General features: G+C 43.6%; 1 protein-coding gene across 1 annotated transcript in view; it reads left to right on the forward strand.

Moving 5' to 3' along the window:
• CDK5 (cyclin dependent kinase 5) overlaps window positions 1–23,905 on the forward strand; it is a 256,946-nt gene that overhangs the window by 154,233 nt on the left and 78,808 nt on the right. The window contains exon 11 of the mRNA XM_069210772.1: window positions 5,109–5,189. Coding sequence (XP_069066873.1) covers window positions 5,109–5,189 — 81 coding nt within the window. The remainder of the gene's footprint in view (window positions 1–5,108; window positions 5,190–23,905) is intronic.

The raw sequence follows: 23,905 nt of genomic DNA on the forward strand, positions 1-23,905 counted from the left end.
AACAAGCCACAGTAGGTCAAGCCGTATTAAGAACATTATTTCAGACTACTTCCACTCCTACAGGCTGATCCACCGCTTTTGGTGAGATAACTGCTTACTAGTCTATGCAAAACATGCGTATCTACAGCGACAGATGCCATCGAACTGAAAATGTCACTTACCCAGTGTGCATCTGTTCGTGGCATCAGTCGCAGTAGATTCGCATGTGCCCACCCGCCTCCCCGGGAGCCTGTAGCAGTTTGGAAATTACCTTCAACTATTTGTATATGTATCATCTCAACCTTAAATAGGTGCATACTTAGTCACTCCATTGCATGGGCACTATTACTACAATTCAACTCCTACCTCACCCTCTGCGGGGAAAAACAATCGAAGATGGAGTCGACGCCCATGCGCAATGGAGACAAAAGGAGGAGTCACTCGGTCCCGTGACTCGAAAGACTTCTTCGAAGAAAAACAACTTGTAACACTCCGGCCCAACACCAGATGGCGAGCTATTGCAAAACATGCGAATCTACTGCGTCTGATGCCACGAACAGATGTACACTGGGTAAGTGACATTTTCATTATCAGGGAGTCCTGTGTTTCTGAAGACCCTAATGGCAACTTTGGCACCCCAACCATAAAAATAGTTCTTCCTGGCCTCCCCGCACCCAGAGCCTGTTGCTTTGCTGTTGATGGTCTTACGTCAGACCAATTCTGAGGACAACCTGATGCCCAGGTCTCTTACACCCTAGATGTAGCTTCTCCAGCAGACACCTGGATACAAGTCCCCACTCAAGGGCCCTTTATGTGAGCATCAGAATAGGGCATATCAAGGTAGCCCAGCTCAGCAGAAACACTCCCCTTTACAACAAGACTGCGTTTGCACCTACTGGCCCCAAAAGAGGCCTTTGTTCCCTCAGCATGAGGAGCAGGTTGGTTAATAGGAGGCGAGTCAGTTGCAAGCCCCAGGGGCTGGTCACTAGATAATAATCTAGGTTCTCACAAAATAGTATCAGTGGTCCCTCCCCTCCGAAGCAGACACTGTCCCACCCACCCTTTGCCTCGAGCACCTGCACCTGCAAAGCAGACCAGATTCCCCCATTACTTTATCCAACAGCAACAGCATCAGACTGTTGACGTCCTTGGCACAGGGATATATTAGCCAAGGGATTGTCTCCAGCAGGCATCCCAGTACAAGCAAAAGAAGCATCATCATAGGGACCCCCATTCTCCGCCAGTGGGCTATACTGGTTGGAGCACAAAATGTTGCAACCACAACAACCTCCGGACTTGAGGGAAGGCGGGAGGCCAGCTCTTCCACAGCATTACTTCCGTTATCGCACTGTGGCACAGCTGAGCCATTGCACTGATAAGCAGTCATCGCATGGGGTGATACTACGCTCGCATATTGGACCGCTTCCTTTTCTCCAGCCTCGTTTAAGGTATTAGGTGGCTGAGGCCTTTTCTTAAACATAACAGGAACTTTATTAGCTTTGCCACCACAATTTGCAGGGGTTATAGTTGCATTACTTCTCAGAATGGCCTCCACTTCCTCTAGGAAGGTGTCGGTATCCTCTAATGTACTGTTCTCCTTGCTGCCTAGAGTGCTGGTTTTGTTGTTTGAACGTTTGTTAGATTTCTTTGGACCACATGTATTCGCAGGAGCATCTAAAGCTTTGCACTTGCCCCTGGCCTCTAGTGTGGTGCCAAGGAAGTATGTTGCAAAGACTAAAGCAGACGTAACCAGAGATATGTACTGTACCACTTTTAGGTCTAGCACTTACTTATAGAACGATGAAAGAAACGCCCAGGTTCTTCTGGGCAAAGCCGGGCTGCAGAGATAACCAGCACTTTTATAGCGCGTCACCAGGCTGGCAGTTGAGGTCCAAGGAGCAGTGCAGGCTAGGGGATATAGTCCCACCCCATCCGAGAAGCGTGGTCCAGAGGTATTCCCTCACAATATGTGCCCATCCCCTGGGGTATGACAGTCCATGCTCCCCTCCTTTGCCATGGTGCAAGGCCCAGCAAGGATGTTCTGGCTTCATGCCCAGTGCGATAGGTCTGCTTACCCTGGGCCCTGTCTGTGACACCTGCCTCCGCCGTGTATTGGTAGGTGTTCAGAGCGCAAGCTCGGTAGTGAGAGTGCCATTAGGCCTGGTCCATCATCGCCGCCTCCCCCTCTTGTCCGCTGTCAGCGATCCGACTCTCTCTGCCTGCCTCCGCCTCTCACCTTAGCTTTAGTTGTTGGCGGTTATGTTCGAAGGCCTGCTGTTTTCAGTCCAGTGTAATATGGGCCCAGCTGTCGTCCTTATACAAGGCGAGCCCTCCAGCTGTTCAGCTCCGTGCCGCCGTCAGTCTTGTGACTGCCATTTTCCTCTCACTAGATTCCCCACACGGCGGCTTGTTAGGGGCTGGATTGCTGCACCTCTGCTGTGCCTGTTGATTTTTGGGACTCACAAGTTTCCCTCGATGTCTTGTGTAGTGGACGCCCAGTCTCCAGGGTGGATTGTTGACAGAGTGCAAGAAATTAGGTGGATGAAGTCTCCTGGTGGGCAGAGCTACACTAAGGTGCAGCCATCTTGCCTTTGGCTCTCTAGGCCCCCCACCCCCCCAACTATTTCAAACCACTGTAACCCCCACAGGTTAGCCACCACTTTGGAGGAGGAATGCTTTACAGTGTATGCTAATCATGCGTATTTACAGCCACACATGCCTTTGACGGAAAATGTTACTTACCCAGTAAGCATCTGTTTGTGGCATGTAGTTCTGTAGATTCACATGCGTCCAACCTCCTCCCTGGACACGTTTTTGTCACATTTATTTTTATGAGTTATCACAAATTCATTTAGCATGGGCATCTCACCACACTACGCTATCCTTCACCTTCCATCCTCACCCGCCTTCAGGAAAACAATGGAGTAGATGACCACGTGCATTACCATCAAGAGGAGGAGTCACTCTACCTCGAGACTGTGAAGAAAAACAATTTGCACACACCCGAGCCCAACACTAGATGGCAGTGTTATGTTAAGCATATGAATTTACAGCGCTACATGCCCCAAACAGATGCTTGCTGGGAAAGTCATATTTTCCTTTTAAATGTTCGCCCCCAAGGTTTGGACTGATGCTGCTGGGTTTTCTACTCTGATTCCTCACAGATGTATGATAAGGCCAGGAAGTTATCTTTGAACAACAGTTTGTGTAGACTCAAGTTGCCTGATGAGGCTTTCTCCCTTCCCTTTCTCTTTCCCAGTTGATTTTGAATTTACCACGACAGCTGAGAATGTCTTTCTTTTCTCATGTTGGCTCTGTGTTTTGGCACCTGGAGTGTGGAAATACAGCCGATTTGACATCCCCACGTGGGTAGCACCTTTAGGATACCACTAGGACACTTGCAGTAATTACTACTGTGGCTTTGTAGTCATAGACAGTCAGGTGTTGCCTAGAACCCGATGAGTTAATTGCTTAAAAAACAGAAAAGCCTTTCCTCATCAAGTCTAAGGTGTGTGTATGTTTTTGTTAATATAAATCTGCTGAAAGCTAGAGTATCCGTCCGAAAATGTGTTCCCTAGTCAAGAAAGTTGTTCTTACGTCAGCCACAAGCCTATTTCAGTGAGCATCTTAGTTATATCCTTTGAGGTAACGGGCACAGTATTTAGAAATGGCAGACGTCCATTATGAAGTGCTGTATATAAACGAAAATTATGTATATGTCACAAAGCGGGTAGATTTGTGGCCTGCAAAGTGACTCGTCAGTGGGAGATGCTGTCGCAGGAGTGCCAGCTGTAGCTTCAAGGCACAAATACCGTTATTTACGCTTTGGGTTTTGCGCAGCTGGATGTGTTCTATAAACCAATTAATTTCCAGTGGTTCCTGTGTAGTTCTAGAAACTTTGCATAGCTTGGGCCAATATGCATACAGAAACCTAGAGACAGGTGAGTTAGCTAACCTGCTACTCCATCTTTCAGTCTACTAAATGACTGCTGTTGCACCACAAGAACCCATCTACTTAAATCCCACTACACCTACCCATCTGTTTTCTGCTACTCTTTAATTGATTCACAAATACTTTTCAGTTCCCATCTGTCTTTTTTAGTTATTTTCTTAGGCCGCAAAGGTCACAGACACACCTGCTTGCATTCAACTTACTTAGCTTTGTCATTTAGCACGTATGTTTGTGATCAGCACTTCTTTTTGCCTTTAAGCATTAAATATGCTCACTAGCTGTATAAAGCAACATTCACTGGTGCTATGAAGTATTGTATGTGGTGATTTATGGCTGTTGTAAACATAAACAAATAGTCACAGAAACCAGAAAACTTGGTGTTTTGGTTTCTGTTGCTCTACACCAGTTCTGCCAGTTTACTCGGGAACAGCAGTTCTTAACCTGTGGTCTGTGACCCCTGGGGGGTCTAAAACGCCTACTGAGGGAGGCATGCAACTACATGGAAAATTGAATAGTGTTAACAGAGTAATAAAGGGTATATAAATAAAGAAGCGAAATGTAAAATTTACTATTTTAAAAAGTTCTGTAAATGTGTATGAATTTCAAAGTGGTGGGTAAAAATGTGTTTGGGATTCGTGGGAGCAGTACAAATGCATCAGCAGAATACATTATGAACGATTGGGTTGCTTCACTGGAATAGCCCTAACCTTTCAGTTAAAATGAAACTTTTGGTTTTTTTTATTTGTGAATTTAATAAAATATTTCATCTTATTTGTTTTTGTATATTTGACCAATGCTTGTTTCCGTATTTCCGTGTATTATTTTCACATTGAAATCATCAAAATTGCTTCTTGCTGGGTCTATGGCTTCCACTAATGACGCAATGGTGGTCCCCATGTGGCCCCGTGTTCCAATGATGATTAATAGGAAGGGTCCGTGGAAGTCAACTGGTTAGGAGCTGCTGCTCTAGAACCCTGGCAATTAAACAACATTATTGTTAAAATGAAACTTTGAGCTTGTGTCCCTATTTTGTATTACCTAGAGTTAAGCAAACCCCTGATTTGCATCAATTGTAGCCTGAGACATTTAATTATACAATAACTGTCCCGTGTTTTACATCCTTCTTAAGAATGCCCCCTATTGTGAATTGAACATTTCTCTCTCCCTTCCTTTTCAGCCATACCCCATGTACCCTGCTACCAACTCTCTTGGTAATGTTGTTCCAAAACTCAACACCACTGGACGGGATCTGCTTCAGGTAAGGGACTAGGTCAAATGAGAATTTATATGGTAAAAGTGAAAGCCAAAGTAGAATTGAGTGATGTTAGAAAAATATATATGTGAGAACAAGGAAAAAGGTTGAGCTGTTGTGTAGGCAGTACTGGAAGGGATCCACTTAAAGAGCTCCAGCAGGTGTAAGGCCTTCTTTAGGGGTTCTGGTGCAGTCTGTGGTTACTAGGGAAATAGATGTGGTGAGCACTTGTTTACAGTTGTCTCAGGGTGTGGCGTCTTTCATTTGAATAATCAAGTTATTCTGTCCAGCGGCTTACCTCACCACATAAATTTCCACAGTTAGTGAAGACGATCAGCCAAGGCTTACTTTAGAGAGGTAATAGGACTTGGAAACTGAGATTTAGTAGCACTCAAAACACTCGATGTCAAATTAGTATACAACTTTATTCACAGGTAGGTTTAATAGACCATTTAAGACTAAGAGACAGAAACAACTGAGGGTTTGGACTGTAATATCGCCCCTGAGGTTTGGGTGAGCCATTTTTGTAGGATTTTTTTTTTTGGGGGGGCCCCTCTAGGGGAGAAAATGGGCAAACAGTATGGCCAACCCCCAAATTTAGCTATCAGGTTTACAATTGAAGAAGTGAGGGAGGCGCTGCAAGGCAGTGCTAGCCATAAAGCCCCAGGCCGATACTATCCCAATGGATTTATACAAACACTGTCCTCAGTTGTGGGCACCTATTCTGTTCAATGTCCTTAATGCAGCAGTTAGTGCAGGAATTCCCACTACATGGAGATCGGCATGTATTATACCGGACTATAAAAAAGGGCAATCGAAATTACCCAAAATCGTATCGTCCAATCTCACTTCTTGATTTCTCAGCAAAATTATTAGGTCGGATTATCTTTATCTTAAGGCGTATTGAGGATTGGATGTCTGAAAATGCAATCCTGAGCAGGGTGCAATATGGTTTTTGGGAAGGGCTTGGTACCCAAGAGCAATGTTTAAATCTGCTTATGCTGATTGGCAAATACACGCAAGCAAAGAGGGGTACTTTGTATCTTGCTTTTATAGATCACAGCTGCGCCTTTGATAAGGTTAATCGGAGTAAGCTGTGGGAAAGGCTAACCCGGTTGGGCATGGATTCTCAAATCGTGGATCTGCTTCGCTGTCTCTACCTAGGAATAAATGCAAATGTGAGGGTTGGGCCTAATGGGGAATGCACTGACTCCTTTGAGCCTAATAGGGGTGTACGCCAGGGGTGCGTTTTGGCTCCTACCTTTTTCCTTCTATACACAAATGAGCTGTACGATTTTTAGTTGAAAGATGTAAGGATGCTCCTAAACTCAATGGCAAGAGTGTCCTGGTATTGATCCATGCTGATGATGCAGTTCTTATGGCCCACACCATGAATGGACTCTGTGAGACGGTCAAAGCGTATGAAACCTTTATGTCAGCCCTAGATTTAGAGATAAATTGTAGTAAATCACATTTTATGGTGTATGGCAAACCGCTGAGTAGGGTGGGAGGGCTGAAGATAAATGATCAAGTAATTAGTAAGGTACAGGAATTTCCCTATCTAGGGGTACATTTTGATGATAAGGGCACCTGGAAATCCTGTATCTCTAGGAGAGGGATACTTTTTAATGCCACTGTAGGTGCCACGTTTGAGTTTGCTGCAAGGATGTGAAATAAACCTATTAAGCCCCTGCTTGAAGTATACAGGCGTAAATGCCTTCCAGTTTTGTTGTATGGGGCACCACTTTGGGGCTATATGGAAAATAGGGCCCCCGTGATAGAGGAAAATCGTTTCTGTAGAGCGTTGTTAGGAGTTGGCCAAAACACCTATGGTTTCTGTTTGCATGCTGAATTGGATTTGGATTTTATAGAAGATGCCACCAAGATTGCTCCTTTCTTGCTGTGGATTTCTGTTTGGACTAATGAATTTGCTTCTTTAAACAGGGAAATCCTGCGGGATTGTATGTTATGTGATCATGTGAACGAAATTCCCTGGTTGGTTTATGTAACAAAAGTAGCCATTGCACATGGGCGGTTAGATATGTTTGATGGACCAGAGTGTTTAACTAGCTCTGACAAACGTTGGGCAAAGGAGAATTTCTTTAAAATCTCAGGGGCCAAGAGGGAGGAGGAGGAATTAAGGAAAAAATCAGTGAGGGATTTTATAATGTTAAAGATGGCGGTGGGCCCAGAGGCATACCTCTTGGAGATAAGAAATGTAAGGGAAATGACTCTTATTTCACGATTCCAGTTGGGAGTAATTAGAAGTAATTTGTGTTTTTCATTAGGCCAGTTTGATCAAAATTCTATAAAATGGTGCCCGTGTGATGGTGTGTCCTTACAGACCCTAATTCATTTTACTCTGTTCTGTGATTTTTATGCACCCTTTAGGCGACGTTATTTACTCCCCTTGCTGAGGGCTAGGGGGTTTGTGCAATATCGCCCAGCTTTTTTGTGGTTGCGTATGGTTTCTGATGTGCTGGTGTGGTGGGGAGTAGGATCTTTTCTAAAGGGAGCTATAACCTGGCGGAACAGTGTTAATCTTTTTTAAGTGTTTTTACAAACTTTTACCATTATTGAATTATTAATTGAGCAATGACATTTTGAATTTAATTCCTAAGTGTGTTAATATTACTTGAGGTCTTGGAGGTGATAAATTTGGTCAGGGATGTGGAATTCCTACCGCCCGACGCCCGGGACATTTTGTTTGGGGTCAAGGGCAACAAGTTTTTATGTTTACTTTGTCCTTGGGACAAGTAGGCCCAACCCTCTGCCTGTTTACAGAGAGTGGAACTCTCTGCAGTTGAGGTAATGTGTTTCCAAAAGATAATGCTGTTCGAACTTGTATTTATGGTTCATTATTTGAAAGCCTTCATTATTAGGGTGAGTGCTGTAAATAAATGTTTTAAGGTCACACTTCACTACTGACGTTGGTTCCAGTACAAAAAAAAAAAAAGTGTATACACATGTTGGAAAAGTTTAGGCTATGAGGCTAAGTATAATGCTCACAGAATGCTCTCTGATTAGATGCAAAAATATTTCTAATGGAAAATCAGTGTAACCATTTTCAACACGATTATGGGAAGCATGAAAATAAACAAACACTGACAAAGCCAACTGATCTGACATATTTTTATAAGTCTTTTAGTTTCATCAATGCGTGTCTTGTTTTGACATGGCTTTTGTAACACTTTATTGTTGTGGGAGATACCAGGCCCTCAACATTGTAACAAACACTGGCAAAAAAAAAACACAAAGGTTTTTGAACTATAAAAGCACACGTTGCCACCAGTGGCATAACAAAGGCCCTGCAGCTGCCCTCCAGGGGGCCCCTTCAGCACAGCACCTGCCCTGAGTGAGTCTGGAGAGGGGGCTCCTCTATGTTCTTTGCAAAGGGGCACCCTCCAGTTTCGTTACATCACTGATTGCCACTGTAGTTCCTGACACTGAACAAAACTACTTTGTGTGCCAATATGCTCCTTGTGGAAGAGCAGAATGCGATCACTCACAGTAAAGCCAGCCGAAAGAGAGAGAAATAGAAGTTTAATAAAAACAAAATGTCTTTGTTAACACCAGACCTAATTAGGGACCAAGACCCAAATGTAGGTAGCTTTTTGCATGTTGCAAACAGCGACTTTCGCTGTTTGCGACATGCAAAAAGCACACTGCGATGCACAAACCCAGTTTTGTGATTCGGTAACCTGGTTACCGAATCGCAAAACGGGTTTGCGGCTCGCAGTTAGGAAGGGGTGTTCCCTTCCTAATTGCGACTCGCAGTGCAATGAAGGATTGTTTTGTTACCGCGAACGCGGGCGCAAACCAATTGCAGTTTGCACCCATTTCAAATGGGTGCTAACACTTTCGCAAAAGGGAAGGGGTCCCCATGGGACTCCTTCCCCATTGTGAATGTCACTGTAAACATTTTTTCAGAGCAGGCAGTGGTCCTGTGGACCACTGCCTGCTCTGAAAAAATGAAACGAAAACGTTCCATTTTTCATTTTTGTAATGCATCTCGTTTTCCTTTAAGGAAAATGGGCTGCATTACAAAAAAAAAAAAAAAGCTTTATTGAAAAGCAGTCACAGACATGGTGGTCTGCTGTCTCCAGCAGGCCACCATCCCTGTGAGGGCCGCCATTCGCAAGGGGGTCGCAAATTGCGACCCACCTCATGATTATTCATGAGGTGGGCATTTGCGAAGCTCTTGCGAATCACAGATGGTGTCAGGGACACCATCCTACATTCGGGTTTGCGGGTCTCAAATCTGAACCTACCTACATGTGGCCCCAAATTCTTAAAGAAAGTCACAAAAGTGCACCCATAGTATATGTCGTACCCCTATAAAATATTTGTGAACTGTATTTTAGCATGGGTAAATAAGCATGTGTAGATTTGCTCATTTGAAAATCTATTGAGCATTTGCAAGTTCATTTTCCCTCCAGCCACTTTCTTCCCAACCCTGAAGAAGTTATAATTATGCCATTGTCAGGAGTAAATGTCCAACCTTTCTTAATATGGGAAAATATTAGAGAGAAGCTGGTGAAAATCTTTAAAGCATACAGGTTAGTAGGTTTGCAGACTCAAAGGCATTCCAGCCCTGGAACTATTGCTTACTGCTTCCTTCAGCCCCAGTATGCAGATCTGCATAAAGGTGGCAAAATAAGGAAATTGCTACAGTAGGGATTGAAACTGCAAGTATTCAAGCCCTACTATGGTAGTAGCCCTGGCATAATCAGAGAGGCTATTATCAGAGCTCTTACCTCATGAGATTGCTGCCATGGTTTGTCGCCACACTACATGGCACCAAAGGGACAAGTAGATCTTTTTACAGGACAAGTAGATTTGAGAAGCAACCTGTCCCCTGGACAAGTAGATATTTTAATAAATTCCACACCCCTGTTGGTGGTTCAATGCAATTCCTTTTTTAATTTTATTTAAAAGTATTTATTGGGAAGAATAGGTGTCCCACTGTAATCTTGGTAGTGACTTTTATAATAATTACTGTAAGTGCTATGTGATGTGCTGTTTATTTATTTGTTTTTATGGTTGCAATTTTTTAAACCGAATAAAGTGTTTGATCATGACGACGACTAAGATGCATAGAAAAATATGTTGTAGGGCTAAGGTACAACCACAAACGTCTTGAGAGCACCAGTTTTACATTTAATGTGGATGCTTACGTCAGTTTTATTCTGTCAGCATCCACTCGAGTGTTATCTAAAACCTTCAGGGAGCTCATCTACATCTCTTAAAGAATGTGTTTACAGTTTGTAATCCGTAGAGCTGAGTTGCCAAAGTAATACAATGTATCTAGTTCGCTATGGTAACTCTCTGTAAATAGCTAGGCAGTTCATTGGGTGGAAACTCTGTAAATCATCATTCCTATAAATAAAACGCATACAAAAAGGAGAACAGTGAACCCACTCAAGTTTTACTGTTTACAGTGTGCCAAAGGCAAACTTGCCCAGTCTCCTAAGGTTATTGGCGTTCCGTGGGATGCCGTTGGGTGATACCAGTTAAAGAACTAGAGGTCCCAATCTTAAAAGGAGTGGGGAAGAGTTGCTGGAGTGGAGCAGTGGCATCTCCCAGAATATCCATCTTAAAAACCCACTAGCCCACCAATAAGATTTCCAGTCAATTAGGACAGTCAAGGAACTGATGACTTGTATTATGCCCTAAGTCTCAACAAGTTCTAGCTGGGAACTAGAACTTATGGTCTTGGTCTAATCACAGTGTCAAACTATTATATGCCTGAAGCTGTAAGGGATAATGAGATAATTACATTGTTTTCTTTCTGGAATTGGGGCATTTATCCACAGTCAGTGGGACAGGACCCCATGTTCTGAGGTGAAAAAGAAATGTTTTATTTTCTTTATGTGAATGAAGGCAGGTGTAGGCCTGGGATCCTATTTAAGGGGATCTAGCAGTGCGATACATGTTCCAGTACTTGTGAGTTAGAAGGCAGGTTTGGAATCCGTAGCTAAATTCCTGAATCTGTTGGGGCTAGAGAGGTGCTACTAAAGAGCACAATTACAATTGTGTTTTTTTTTTTTTTTCCTGAGGAACATGCAGATGACCAGTGACACGCTGATAAAATTTGCCATATTTGGGAACTTATAGGAAAACGTATGTTTGAGGGACTGTGAACATTTACATTTGCAGAATGATCATTTGTTCACCTAAAGGTTTAAAAGTTCTCGAAAAAGAAGTGCTTTGGAAGGAAGCATTGTAGTCTAGCTGATGAGAGGCAGTTAGTGCATACATATTCATTTCTAGCCTTTATACACCTAGGAAGTCAAATTACTTTTATCACCTTACCAGTAAAATATATGGTTAGATAACTGTTGTTATTTTTACTTTTTTTAAAGTAACTCATAGGTTCCGTTAGCATAAATAAATTAAAGCAATGGCGCCAGACAAACCACACCCACACCAAACAGACCGCAGGGTAAAATGGAGAGTGCAGTACCCGCCCCAAACCTCGAACTTCTAGATATTTGCCAGTATCAAGTGCAGCAAATAAAGAGAAGGTAGGTGAAGGCACACTAATGATACCAAGGTTGAATAGGTTAAATCCCTGTTGCTTGGCTTCTCCTTAAGAACACGCATCTTGGGACACTTGTTCGTGGACGTTTAGCTACTTTTTCTTGCCATGCCAGAACTGGTCATCTTTTAAAGGAGCACAACTACAGTTTTATATGCTTTGCCTCCTTGTCCTCACGCGGAACCTAAGTGTTTGGAGGGCGTGGTTTCTGGATTTCAACCCTGTTGTGGACATTAAAGCTTTTCTGATGCACTTTGAGGTTTCGGCATTCGTCTATCACTTATTTTGTCAACACAATTTTGATCTCCCTATTTAATTTCAATGATCTTCACTCAACTCTGAATAAACTATTGGACATTTCCTCAGTTTAGGCACAATAGAACTTCATATGTTGAAGGTAGACTGTTGCTTTTCATTAGGTCTCGCATTAGTTACCAACTTTTGATGTTAATAAAAGTATATGTAATACAAAAATATGGTCATCCATTGATCAGTTGTCATTCACTTTTTATTTCCGCTCCCTACAGCATATGACATGGGACTAAAAGCCAGCCATTTTCAGCCTGTGGATACATTCACTGTGGAGTGATGGCATTATGCCATTTGACAAGGAGCCCAGTTGCACACAAATCAGATCATTGCAATGTTGAGAGCTCCATTGAAGACAATCGAGTAGCCCCGGGTTTATAATGACTGCTATAAGCCACGAGCGCCAACATTCCAATGTTTGTTTTGATGTTACTCCCTTTCTAATTTAGAAAATTCTTCCCTTAATAGGTAGAATGTTCTAATAGCCCTTGTGCCTTGGGCAATACCTGTTGTTAAAGGTTCTCACCCTCGTTAGATGCCCTCACCTGCAGCTCAGGCCTATAACTCGGGTTCAGGGCCTTTAACAACTGGTATAGCCCTCTGCAGTGGGCTATAAGACGATAGTAGTTCCCTTTTATTGCTACAAACTACTGTAGCAGTGGGAGGCTCCCACATCGACAAAAGTTTTTGAGAAAAAGACAAAACTAAACAATCATTGCCAAAGCCAATAGGATGACAGCCAGCACCAAGAATATTGACTTCGCTAATGCTTGTTATAATTGTTGGGACACCACGTACATCTGAAGCAACACTTTGTGGCTATTAGCAACTCCCAATAGTAGAGTATGCCATTTAGCTGGAACTTTATGCAAAGGCTTTCTTGATTATTTCAGAGCCAGAGGGATTAGGCCAGTGGTTCCCAAACATTTTCGACCCACGGCTCCCTTGATCTATTGGCCACTGGCTGCGGCTCCCCATTATGTTACTTTTTGTTGGCGGGTGGGGGATGTAAGCCTGGCCTAGGGAGTACATCCATTTTTCTCCCTGAAAAGAATTGGGATGACGCCAATGAAGGTATTGTAATTCTATATATAACTGTAAAAAATAAAAATGTAACAGTTGTTTAATTACACTATGCATAGGGTTTTTTAGTAAGGGGAAAATATTGGTTGACGGTAACCCTAGTAAAATGGGCAGGTCTCATTTTTATGTAGTTATAACATAACTGTTTAAATATTGTGAAATGTAGAATCCCTTTAGTTGTGTTTAACCACCAGAGGGCGCTCAAGGACAAAATTAAAAAAGAGCTGCTACAACTGAGTAGTTTTATTTTGTACGAACTGGCCCAAGGGCTATAAATAGCTCATTGGTTCCCAAACTGTGTGCGGTGCCCCTGGCTAGTTTTGATGGCGCACCAGCGAGCCGCGGCGCACAGATTGGGAACCACTGGATTAGGCCATAGAAGCCTGCTGCTGTCCTTCCACTGAAAGTGTACACTATTTTATGAGGCAAGTGTCCTACTAGAAAAGGTAGCACTTGAATACCTTGCTGTCTTGTTCGTGAATCATGGTGTGAGGAGGGTGAGTAGTGAGGCATTCATTAGCTTATCAAACAAGCTTCACCTTAATCTGTTCAGCAGTTACCCAAGCATTTGTGGTCAGAGCTTGAGCTTCAAACAAACATTGAAGCTCGGCAACTGGACTTGGTCAAAGGTGATCAAAAACAGTGTGTCAGGTGGAACACATAGTCCTAATGGCGTTGCACCAGGCATGTTTAAAGGAAACCTAGATTTTTGGTCAGGTATATTGACCCCATTATATAATTATTGCGTACAAAAACAGGAGATCCCAGAATCATGGAATCAGTACTTCACTCCGTAAATAAGAAAGGTCCCCGTCAAACCATCAAATTATAGACTGGCTGCATTGTTGAATGTTGAACCGAAATGCTTTGCTAGTCTGCTGCTTCTGGTTCTATAATCGTGGGCCACCAATTTCAATGTGGTTCAGTTAAATCTAACTGGCTTTCGAACAGGAACAATAACAAATATATTAACTCTCACTTTTCTCATTGAAGAACTACTCCACACCCATTCTTTCTGTGCGCTTTCTTTGTTGAATTCAAATAAACCTTTGACAGAATGTCAATACCTGCACTCTGGGTAAAGCTTAACCAATGGGGAATACCTCCAGAACTACTACGAGCCATACAATTGCTCTCTTCAATTAGCTGGGTTCGAGTGAAAGTGGGTGAAGGGAAATCAGTCCCAGCCAAGAAATGTATCATAAAAGGCTTAAATCAAGGATGCGCGTTTGGCACCCCTTCTTTTTTAACCTTCGTATTGCAGCCTTAAAGTTCTAAACAACATAATTTTGACTAAATATGGGAGTCACATTCGGCGGCGGCCGCTGCAAATGCAAGGAGGGGCCTTGGAGGTGGGGGGGCTGGGGAAACAAATTTAAGAGTCACTAACCTTTCTCGTTGCCACAGCTCGCCACCTTGCTTTCTTATTCTGGGGTCCACCCATTCACTGGGACACCACCACAGGCTCCTCAGCAATCCTGGTGCTGCTTTCATGCTAAACCTAGCTTGAATGCAGCTTCAGGATTGGTCTGAGCGACTTGGACTACCATTCAGACACTTCCCTGGGGTATGTGCAGTTTCTCCAGCCCAGCTGTTCAACACAGCCAGGCTGGAGAAATCATCTAGAGGGCCGGCCAAACACACATGCGCACTTAGGTGCACGCTCTCCTCCTCCCACCTCCCATGACCCAGCCCTGCCCCTCCCTGCACTGCTGGCTGAGCCAGCAGATGAAAATTAAAACAATATTTAACTATGGTTTTATTTTCCATCTTCTGGCTCTTGGCCAGGGGAGTGACGCTCCTTTGCCAATTGCAGAAGAGCTGCCCCTAGTCACATTAGATTTGATCTCTGTTAGATGCAGACAATGTTGTTTTACTGAGTAAAACTTAAATTGGACTACACCAACAGATAAGTTTGTTATCCAGTTAGAGAAAAAAAATAATTAAATGGAGGTTAACATCGAAAAAATTAAAGCAATTGTTTTCAGCTGTAAAGTTAAGAAACCTGGTTGCTGAATAAAAAAAACATTAGGGAAAGAATTTGTTTACAAATATCTCACCATTATATTTAAAATGGAGGCACCTTTCTGATTATTTGTCTCTAACATGAGCTAGAGCATTATGAGCCTTTAGGGTTTGCATTTAAAACCTTGCTGAAGAAACTGTGCAGACAATCTTAAGGGTCATAAGTCGTACTCTCTTGTGAGCTTTAACATACAAGAACAAAGCACTATTAGGAAAAGAAGCAATTGTCATATATATTTATGTATCTGTTCAATGTCATGTGTAGCTGCAGATACACACGCTTTGCATACGTCCGTCATCTAGTGTTGGGTTCAGAGTGTTACAAGTTGTTTTTCTTCTAAGAAGCTTTTTCGAGTCAAAGATCAAGTGACTCCTCCTCTCGGTGATAGTGCGCATGGGCATCGAGTCCTTTGTTAAATTGTTTTCTCTCCGCTGTCGGGTTCGGACGTGTTACCTCTCGCTCTGGTAGATCTTGGTTCGGTAGTATCTGAACTTCTCTATCTTTTCTCTAAATGTCGGTATCGTTTACGAACGCATTTTCTGACTACACTTGATCGGATTGTATCGTTAGGATCGATTAAACACACTTTTGGGCGACCGCGCCCTTCTAGGGCCTACTTTCCCACAGGCAGATGGATCGGACTCTGTTTCGCTACTGCCCTCTGTGCCACTCCAAGTTCCCCTACACTGACCAACACTCGGTGTGCAACTTCTGCCTCTTTCCCGATCACAAAGAAGAAATGTGTGAGGTGTGTTGATCCTTCCGCTCCAATAAGTCTCTGCGGGATCGAAGAGCGCTTCGGCTAGAGATGGCATCCAAGTCCACAGAACAAATGCCTGACATTTTCGGTGACGAACAAGCGCAGACGGCAGTTTCCATTGCAGATTCTGACTCCTACCATGACTCCGATGGGAACAGCTAAGTGATTCCAGCAGCGCAGCACATGAATATGCCAGCCACTTCCCTTCACCAAAAACTATCCAAAAAGTCAGCGTAAGTGGTCTTGGGTCCACCACTGCTTGCCGGCCATGGTCGGACCCGAAAGTTACATCTCGATGACCGACCCTCGGGTTCAGCGTTGAAAAAGACCAAAATGCATTCGATGTCGAGTGTGCCACGCCTGTTTCGGAATCGACTCGAAGAGTGGAAGCTTCCACTTCTGAACCGAAGCATTCATCTTCCACCTCGGAGCCGAAACACCCAACATCCTCTTCGGAGTCGAAAAAACCTCTACCTGTTTCGTAGTCGACATTCTCGGCCCGATTTAAACAGTCGGTTTCCAAGCTTTCAGAGCTCAAGACTGTGGGGAAGAAATATGCTCCATCTGTAGAAGAATCGTCCGACATTAGGCCCATACTTGAAGTGATGGACCATAAACAGTGAAAAATCCAAATCTGTAAGGATATTTGAAGGATTATTGCCTCTCCTCCTTCTATAATTAAAGAAAACTATCTTTCCAAGAGACTTTGGAAGCTGGGCCTTCACCTGCCAAAATTTTCAAACACAAGGAGAAACCAAAGGCAGTACATCAGCCTTCACCACCACATTCTACTTTGCTTCCCACTTCACTACCTGATACTCCGCCACCACCTTCACCTACATAATTTTCTCCGCAATCCCGTTTCATCACATGGGGATGACTTGGGTGACAATACTTATAATGTAGACCCATGGGCTTTGTATGACCCAGACTCTATCCCATCTCACTTTAACTTTGTAGCTTTATTGCATGATTACTTAAAATCATTGCACAATATACAAAGAAAAAACTTGAAGAGTAAAATATATCTTGTCGTCAATATAGTATAATCGCAACAATGAAAGTGCAGATGCCAATGAAAACTGTCCTAAAACTGTTATTGAATCAGTTATTATAAAATTGTAAGTCTTAGAGTGAAAGTGCAAGTGCCATAAAATACTATAATCACAGCAATTAAAGTGCTAGTGCCGGTAGCATCTGTCCTAAAAGTCTGAGGTCAAGTCTGTTATTAGAAATTCTATAATCATTACATAAATACGATAGACACACATAGAGTAAAATACCTTTTATCATGTGTTATAATAAAGTAGTGTGATGACAATAATAAAAGTGCACAAGCTCATAAAGACTTTCCTAACAATCTATTTTCAAGTCAATTATTATAAAATTCTGAGTCTTAAAAATAAAAATGTGTGTGCCATATAGTGCTATAATCTTAGCATTTGCAATGCAAGAACCAATAAAGGGTATCGTAGAAGTCTGGTATCTCATCTGTTGTTATAAAATTCTAAAACTTAGGCTTGGTAGTGCAAATGCGGCAAAATACTATAAACACAGCAATAAAAGTGCATGTGCCTTTGGGAACTTTCCTGTAAGGTCTGGAACCACGTCTGTTATTATACAAATCTGAGGTAAATGAGGAAATGCCAATGCCAGTATTTCCATCCGTTTTCCCACCCTGAAGAAAGTTTGTGGATACCGTCCTATCAGCCACCTTTTTTTTTTTAATCAAATACAGTCTTAAGAGTCTGGACTCCCATTAAATAGAAAGCAGGCCCACCCACCCGAGGGAGTCAGGTGCTGCATAATGTATTCTATCAGTTCACTTGGACGTAAATTGATAGAGCTAAGCAGGCTTGAACAATACCATAACATCATATTGCATGTCTACATATGTAACTTGTAAGTTGCCATAAGGGTAGAAACATGATAGACAAAGTATGAAGAAATAAAATATGAAGCAGAATGATACAATCCATAGGTTCAAATGAAAGTTCCTTGTCATGTCTGCAGCACCATGGTCTTGGTCGGAATCATCATCAGTATGAGTAGTATTAGTGTGGGGGAATGAGCCACTTCGACCGTGATGTTTCTTTGGGGGCCACAGTGGCACTTTTGATTCCCACACTTCGCTGGCCACGAGCAAGCTGCAGAGCCTTTCTCACTATAGTGAAGAATTTCCCAAAACAAGCCAGTTCCCTGGGGATCACTGCAGTGAATATATATTTTATGGCTTCTTTGCGTGTTCTCAGTCCATATTTAAAAAATAGAGGTTTTAGTAGTTGACGTCTCTCTGAGGCCAAGCATGGGCTGCATCATTCAGTATGGTTGTTACATAGAGGGCATTCTTGTTGGTGTCCCTGCGAGAACTTCCAGTTGCGTCAAAAGTCCCGAACAGGGAGTGTTAGGAGATGCATTTGCAAGATACTCTGGAATGCACAAGCTCCTAGTGCTGCTTTCATGTACAGTTGGCCGTTAGTGGTTATGTGAGACTCTGCTAAGCCCTCAGATCCACTAATGCTCCGGATTGTGGCAATATCATTTTCTCTTGAAGCTCACACACCCAGGTCTTTCAAAGTCTTTTTTTAGCAGAGCCTTCATTATGAGGTGGTCCGAAGTGTAGGAAGGTGCTAGATTAAACAGTTCCTCGGCTTGCCTGAGGTAGATGGCCCAGTTACTGGATTCACCTTTAAAGATTGCTTTCAGAGACCCCCTCAAGCTGTGCCTGCAAACAGAGTGAAAGAGCTTGATTAGATCCATTTTGCAATTTATATCCATTTTTATTATGTTGAATTCCAAGCATATCCCTGCATGTCTAGTAGATTTAGGAATTTGAAATATCCTTTTATATACTCTCATCTGGCCCTTCTCCAGTGATGTTATCAGCCTGCTGGGATATGCAAGATGTCCGTAGGTAATAGCAGGTAATCTTTTCGCTGATATGATATTTTCCCCGTGTTTGATAACCAAACCCCAAGGTAATGATATTTTCCTTCCGTTTCTATTTTTAGCGGAGCGAGATTCCAATCTTTTTGATGTTTTTTGGTCTGGCGCCCAAAGACCAAGACCTTGGTTTTTGCTGCATTTGCCCTTAATGCATTTTCTTCATTATAGCTATGTATTATGTCCAGGCCCCTTTTCAACCCTATCCGGGTCTGAGCAAGCAGGACCAGGTCGTCCGCATATTGAATTATGGGGAGCACTGTCTTACCCAGTTTTGAGGGGAATGTGTTTCTTCTGAGCAATTCCGTGTATAGATTAAAGAGAGTAGGGGCGATGACACAACCTTGTTTCAATCCTTTGTTGGTTTGGATTTTCTTGGTAACGTGTATTTGTGATCATGATTCTCACCCAGGTATCGGAATAAAGTACAGTTATGGAAGCTAATAATTTCCTTGGTATCCTCCAAGCCGCTAGCTTCTTCCAGAGGATGTGGCGCACCACACCATCAAAAGCCGCACTATAATCAATAAAACAAGCAAAGAGTGGCTGTGCTGATGATTTCAGTGCTTTCGGACCTGGGTGCGAAAGGGCAAGGACATTATCTAGAGTGCAAGAGCTAGGTCTGAAGCCGGTTTGGTATATAGGTATGATGTTATTTTCAGTGATCCACTTTTCAAGCTCTTGAAGTAGAACCCTTGAATAGGCCTTGCCATCCACGTCCAGTAGGGCTATCAGCCTGTAGTATTCCGGGAGCGTAGAGTCTCCTTTTTTATAAATTGGGTGCAATATTGAGCCCTTCCAAGCCTCTGGGACTGCAGAGTAATGTAGACAGTCATTGAAAAAAGTGGTTAGAGGTTCAGCCCAAAAGTCTTGATCCTCTCTAAATATGATCCCTGGAAGGCCATTTGGACCTGGTGCCTCTTCCCGCCTGATGCTGCCGAGCACCGCTTTCGGTTATTTAACAGTGACCATTTATGCCATGTTTTCTAGGCTGTCTAAACATGTTGAAACCCTGTAGAGTCCTGGGATTCAGTATACTCTGGGTCAACATGGAGATTGCCCACCTGGCTTTCCCATACACTGGCAGATATCACATTGGTCTTACTTACAGATGCATGTAGAACGGAGTTGACATAGACCCAGAATTCTTTGATATTTTTTTTTTTTTTAGGTGGCAGCAGTCCATGTAAATGGATCCAGCATTCTTCGATCTCCTTGTGCTTCAGTTTCCATATTGCCTCCTTGTAGTCTTTCCTCGTCTCCCTCCTAAGAGCTTCCGCTTCAGGGGTTTTATTCCTTCTTAACCGCACTTCTGCTCGCCTGCATTTCCTTTTGCTTTGTGTATATTTCCTAGATGTTGAAAACATATCAGCCTTTTGATCCCTACAAACCCATTCTGCGATGGACTGCATGAAGAAGTGTGTAAGTTCTTTATCACGTTTGCCCACTGGCCACTAATCTTGCTTGTCTCACTTTCAAAGTTTAATGGGCCTTTGGCCTGCTTCCATAAATCGTATTTTGATTTGCAGGTCACGTTCCTTTTAATTCTTTTTGTCAATGGGCATACATTGATAATTGCTGACCGCTGGCCTTGTAGTACTAATATCTCACTGCCTCGAGGTCTATATCTATTGCTATGGGGTTGTGGTCGCTTTCGGATCTGTTGATAACCTTATGGCTTAAACATCTGCTCAGTAATGCTGGACTTAAGAAAATGTAATCTAGTGTGGAGATGTTTTTGAACGTCGTAATAAGAGTGCCCACTACTGTATTACTGCAATTCAACGCTCTCAGTTCCTATTCCTTGAAGAAGGTTTCTAGGGCTGATCTTGTAGAGTCACCAGGGAGCCCCATATCCTGTCTAAGATGTTGGATATTAAAATCTCCTGCAATTAGATGTTCGTGGTCCAGATGTCTGTATAGAAATTCCTTTAATAGGGACAGAATTGATTTGACCTTCGTCTGTTTGCTTTCTCAATTGGGATTTATGTACAGATGTATAACTGATAGCGGTATTGTTTTATTGGTAAGGACAAGGCTATGTATGGTTATCACGTGGACATCAATAGTCTATTTTTCCCATGGTACCAGTTTAGCCGCTAAGTATAATTTGATGTAGGTTGTGAGACCTCCCATATTTCTTTTGAACAAGTTTTTATTTTGTGTGGGGGACTGGGTTATTATGAAGCCCGGTATGGTTTGTGGCTCCGTCAACCAGGTTTCCTGAAAGCACATTATATCTGCGTGTTTTAAAAAGCTCTCAATCTTGGGAGTAGCCATAAGGGAGGCCAAACCCGCCACGTTCCAGCTGATCCTAATCACCTTGCTTTGCTTATTTAAGGGGGCCCTTTATGGTTAAAGATGCATTTTCCCTTTGGTGGTCAGAGCTGCGGGAAGTCAGTCTCAGTCCCACCCTCCCAGTGTACTGTAATTATTTCTTGGATCATCAAATTGAGTCCCACCTGTGTTCTTTGCCAACTGTATGATAATTTTCACATCTACCATCAGTGGTTTTATCTCCCGGGTTCCCCTCAAGGCACTGAACGTGTTTTTTTAGTTGGGCATGTTGATTGATTTCCCTTAGACAGAACTTGATTATAGCGTTCTTTCTCTGGTCTGCTGATTTTTATGCCCCAATTTTCCAGCAATCCTTCATATTCAAATATTCTCTCCACCGTGCCTTGGTCAGCCCATGTCGTTAATGTAATTATCTCTGGCTGATGCATGCATATGTGTTGAGATTTACTGTTGAGAGGTTCCCAGCCGCAGGATATTTGACCTATTAAGTATGTCCCAATGTCCCTGTGATGCATAGAGGAGTGAATATTATTTCCAGCTGTTCGTTGAATTCCTGAGAACTTACAGTGTTTGTGCTTAGTTTCCCATTATGCTCCTGCTCATACTCTGATCTGTGTATGATGGGATGTTCTTGAATAGTTGAATAAGCATGTGATCGGTGGCTTCGTTCTGTACTGCAGGCATGCTCCTGAGCCATCTCTGTTGGTGGATTTGTTTCTTGCATAGATTTCTGTGCCTTGTAGTCACGTTTTTGTTTCACTTGACTTGATCCCGTAGCACTTGCCACCCACCTCCCTGTAGATTCTATCCTGATTAGTCGATTTGTAAATCCTTGCGTGGATTCTTCCAGGGGTTAATGCCAAGTTGCGGGGATCATCATACCATCTCTGTTGCATTTTTTTGTAGATTTAAATCCCCACTATTTATGTGTGGGTGACCCTGCTGCCTTTGTCCCTGTGGGGCTCCTCCTCCCCTCTAGATCTGGCTGATGAGTCGCAAGTTTCTTCTTGGGGATAGCCCTTCCGATAGTCATCACCCCCCTCACCCACAATAGGCTGCTCTGGGCCTTATGCAGATTCTGGCTCACCTGTCTGTAAGGATGCTTGTTTTGTTATTGGAATTGGATCATCCATTTCCTGTTCGCAACCTTTGCTTTTAGGGTCGCCTGGTCAGAATTCACTGTGGGCCCTGACGACCAGGCGATATGTCTACCTTCCATGCTTTTGACTGATTGAAAATTATATTCTCCTTTACTGCCTTGATCTACCGCAATTACTGGGGTGGTGTGTGCGTGGGTAGAGTTTTCAGGTACCAGAGTAGCTTGCGGTCTCAGCTGGAAAATTGGGTAGGTCTTGAGCTGTAGCTAGGATCGAGGCATTGATGGTATTTATAATAATATAGGCGGTCATTACAACCCTGGCGGTCGGTGTTAAAGCGACGGTAAAACCGCCAATAGCCCGGCGGAAAAAAAATGGAATTACGACTGTGGCGGAAACCGCCAACATAGACAGCCACTTTAACACTCCGATTGCCAAGGCAGTACAAACAAACACCTCGGTGGTAACCGCCAAAAGACAGGTGAAGGACAACGTACTGCCCACAGAATTACAACAGGCCAATCCGCCACCTTTTCCGGGGCGGATTCACCGCGAACAAAAACACAGGGGAAACGCTCACCTCTACACATCCCACGAGGAACCAGGACGCCATGGAACCGGAACTTCAGATTCTACCAGCTTATATCTTTCTGCTCCTCTACCAGGAGCACGAACGCCGGCAGCGAAGACCACGGTTAGTACTGCACCCACGACACAGGGGAGGGGGGAAGGACACACACATGCAACACTCCCACCCCCACCCACGACAACACACACACTAATACATCATGATACATTACAGTTACACCCCCCAACGCCACCTGGAAGAATGCAAGGACAAAAGGAAATAAGTTGAATGATTGTAATATATCCAAAGACAGTAATAACAAATATATACATATATTAAGATATTCACACTATAAACAAATATATACATGCCCAAGGTATTCCACTATCATAGTCCGTGGACCACTGGGCCCAAAAGGAATGGGCGAAGCTTACACTCAATACCCAAACAAGATGGAGAGAACACTGCTGGGGCATCAGATAGAAATAAAAAAGGCACCTCAGGGGGAAGGGAATGGGGGGCACCTCAGCCGGATGAGTGCACAACGCCAGATCCACAAGGGGGCTCCATGCCCACTGTTCAATCCTGGGGAGTGCAAAGCCACAGTCTCTCTCAAGTCTCTACAGTGGGTGGTTTGCCACTGTTCAATCCTGGGGAGTGCAAAGCCACAGTCTCTAAAGTGGATAACATTCTCCACTGGTTCTGGAGGGGGCTTTGTGCCCAGAGTGCTTCATCCTGCCAAGGATTGTGTGAGTGGATGTGATACTCCACTGGTTCTGGAGGGGGCATTGTGCCCAGAGTGCTTCATCCTGCCAAGGACTGAGGTAGTGGATGTGATACTCCACTGGTTCTGGAGGGGGCTTTATGCCCAGAGTGCTTCATCCTGCCAAGGACTGAGGTAGTGGATGTGAAACTCCACTGGTTCTGGAGGGAGCATTGTGCCCAGAGTGCTTCATCCAGTTCGTGGCGGCCTCAGTAGCGTCGGAATCTTTGGCGCTCACTGGCCTGCGGTGCTGGTGGCGGTGGTGTCCTGGGCAGCGGTGCTGGTGGCGGCGGTGTCCTGGGCAGCAGTGCTGGTGATGGTGGTGTCCTGGGCA

Source organism: Pleurodeles waltl, chromosome 10 (genome assembly GCF_031143425.1).
Source record: "Pleurodeles waltl isolate 20211129_DDA chromosome 10, aPleWal1.hap1.20221129, whole genome shotgun sequence".
In the NCBI taxonomy this organism is placed as follows: Eukaryota; Metazoa; Chordata; class Amphibia; order Caudata; family Salamandridae; genus Pleurodeles; species Pleurodeles waltl.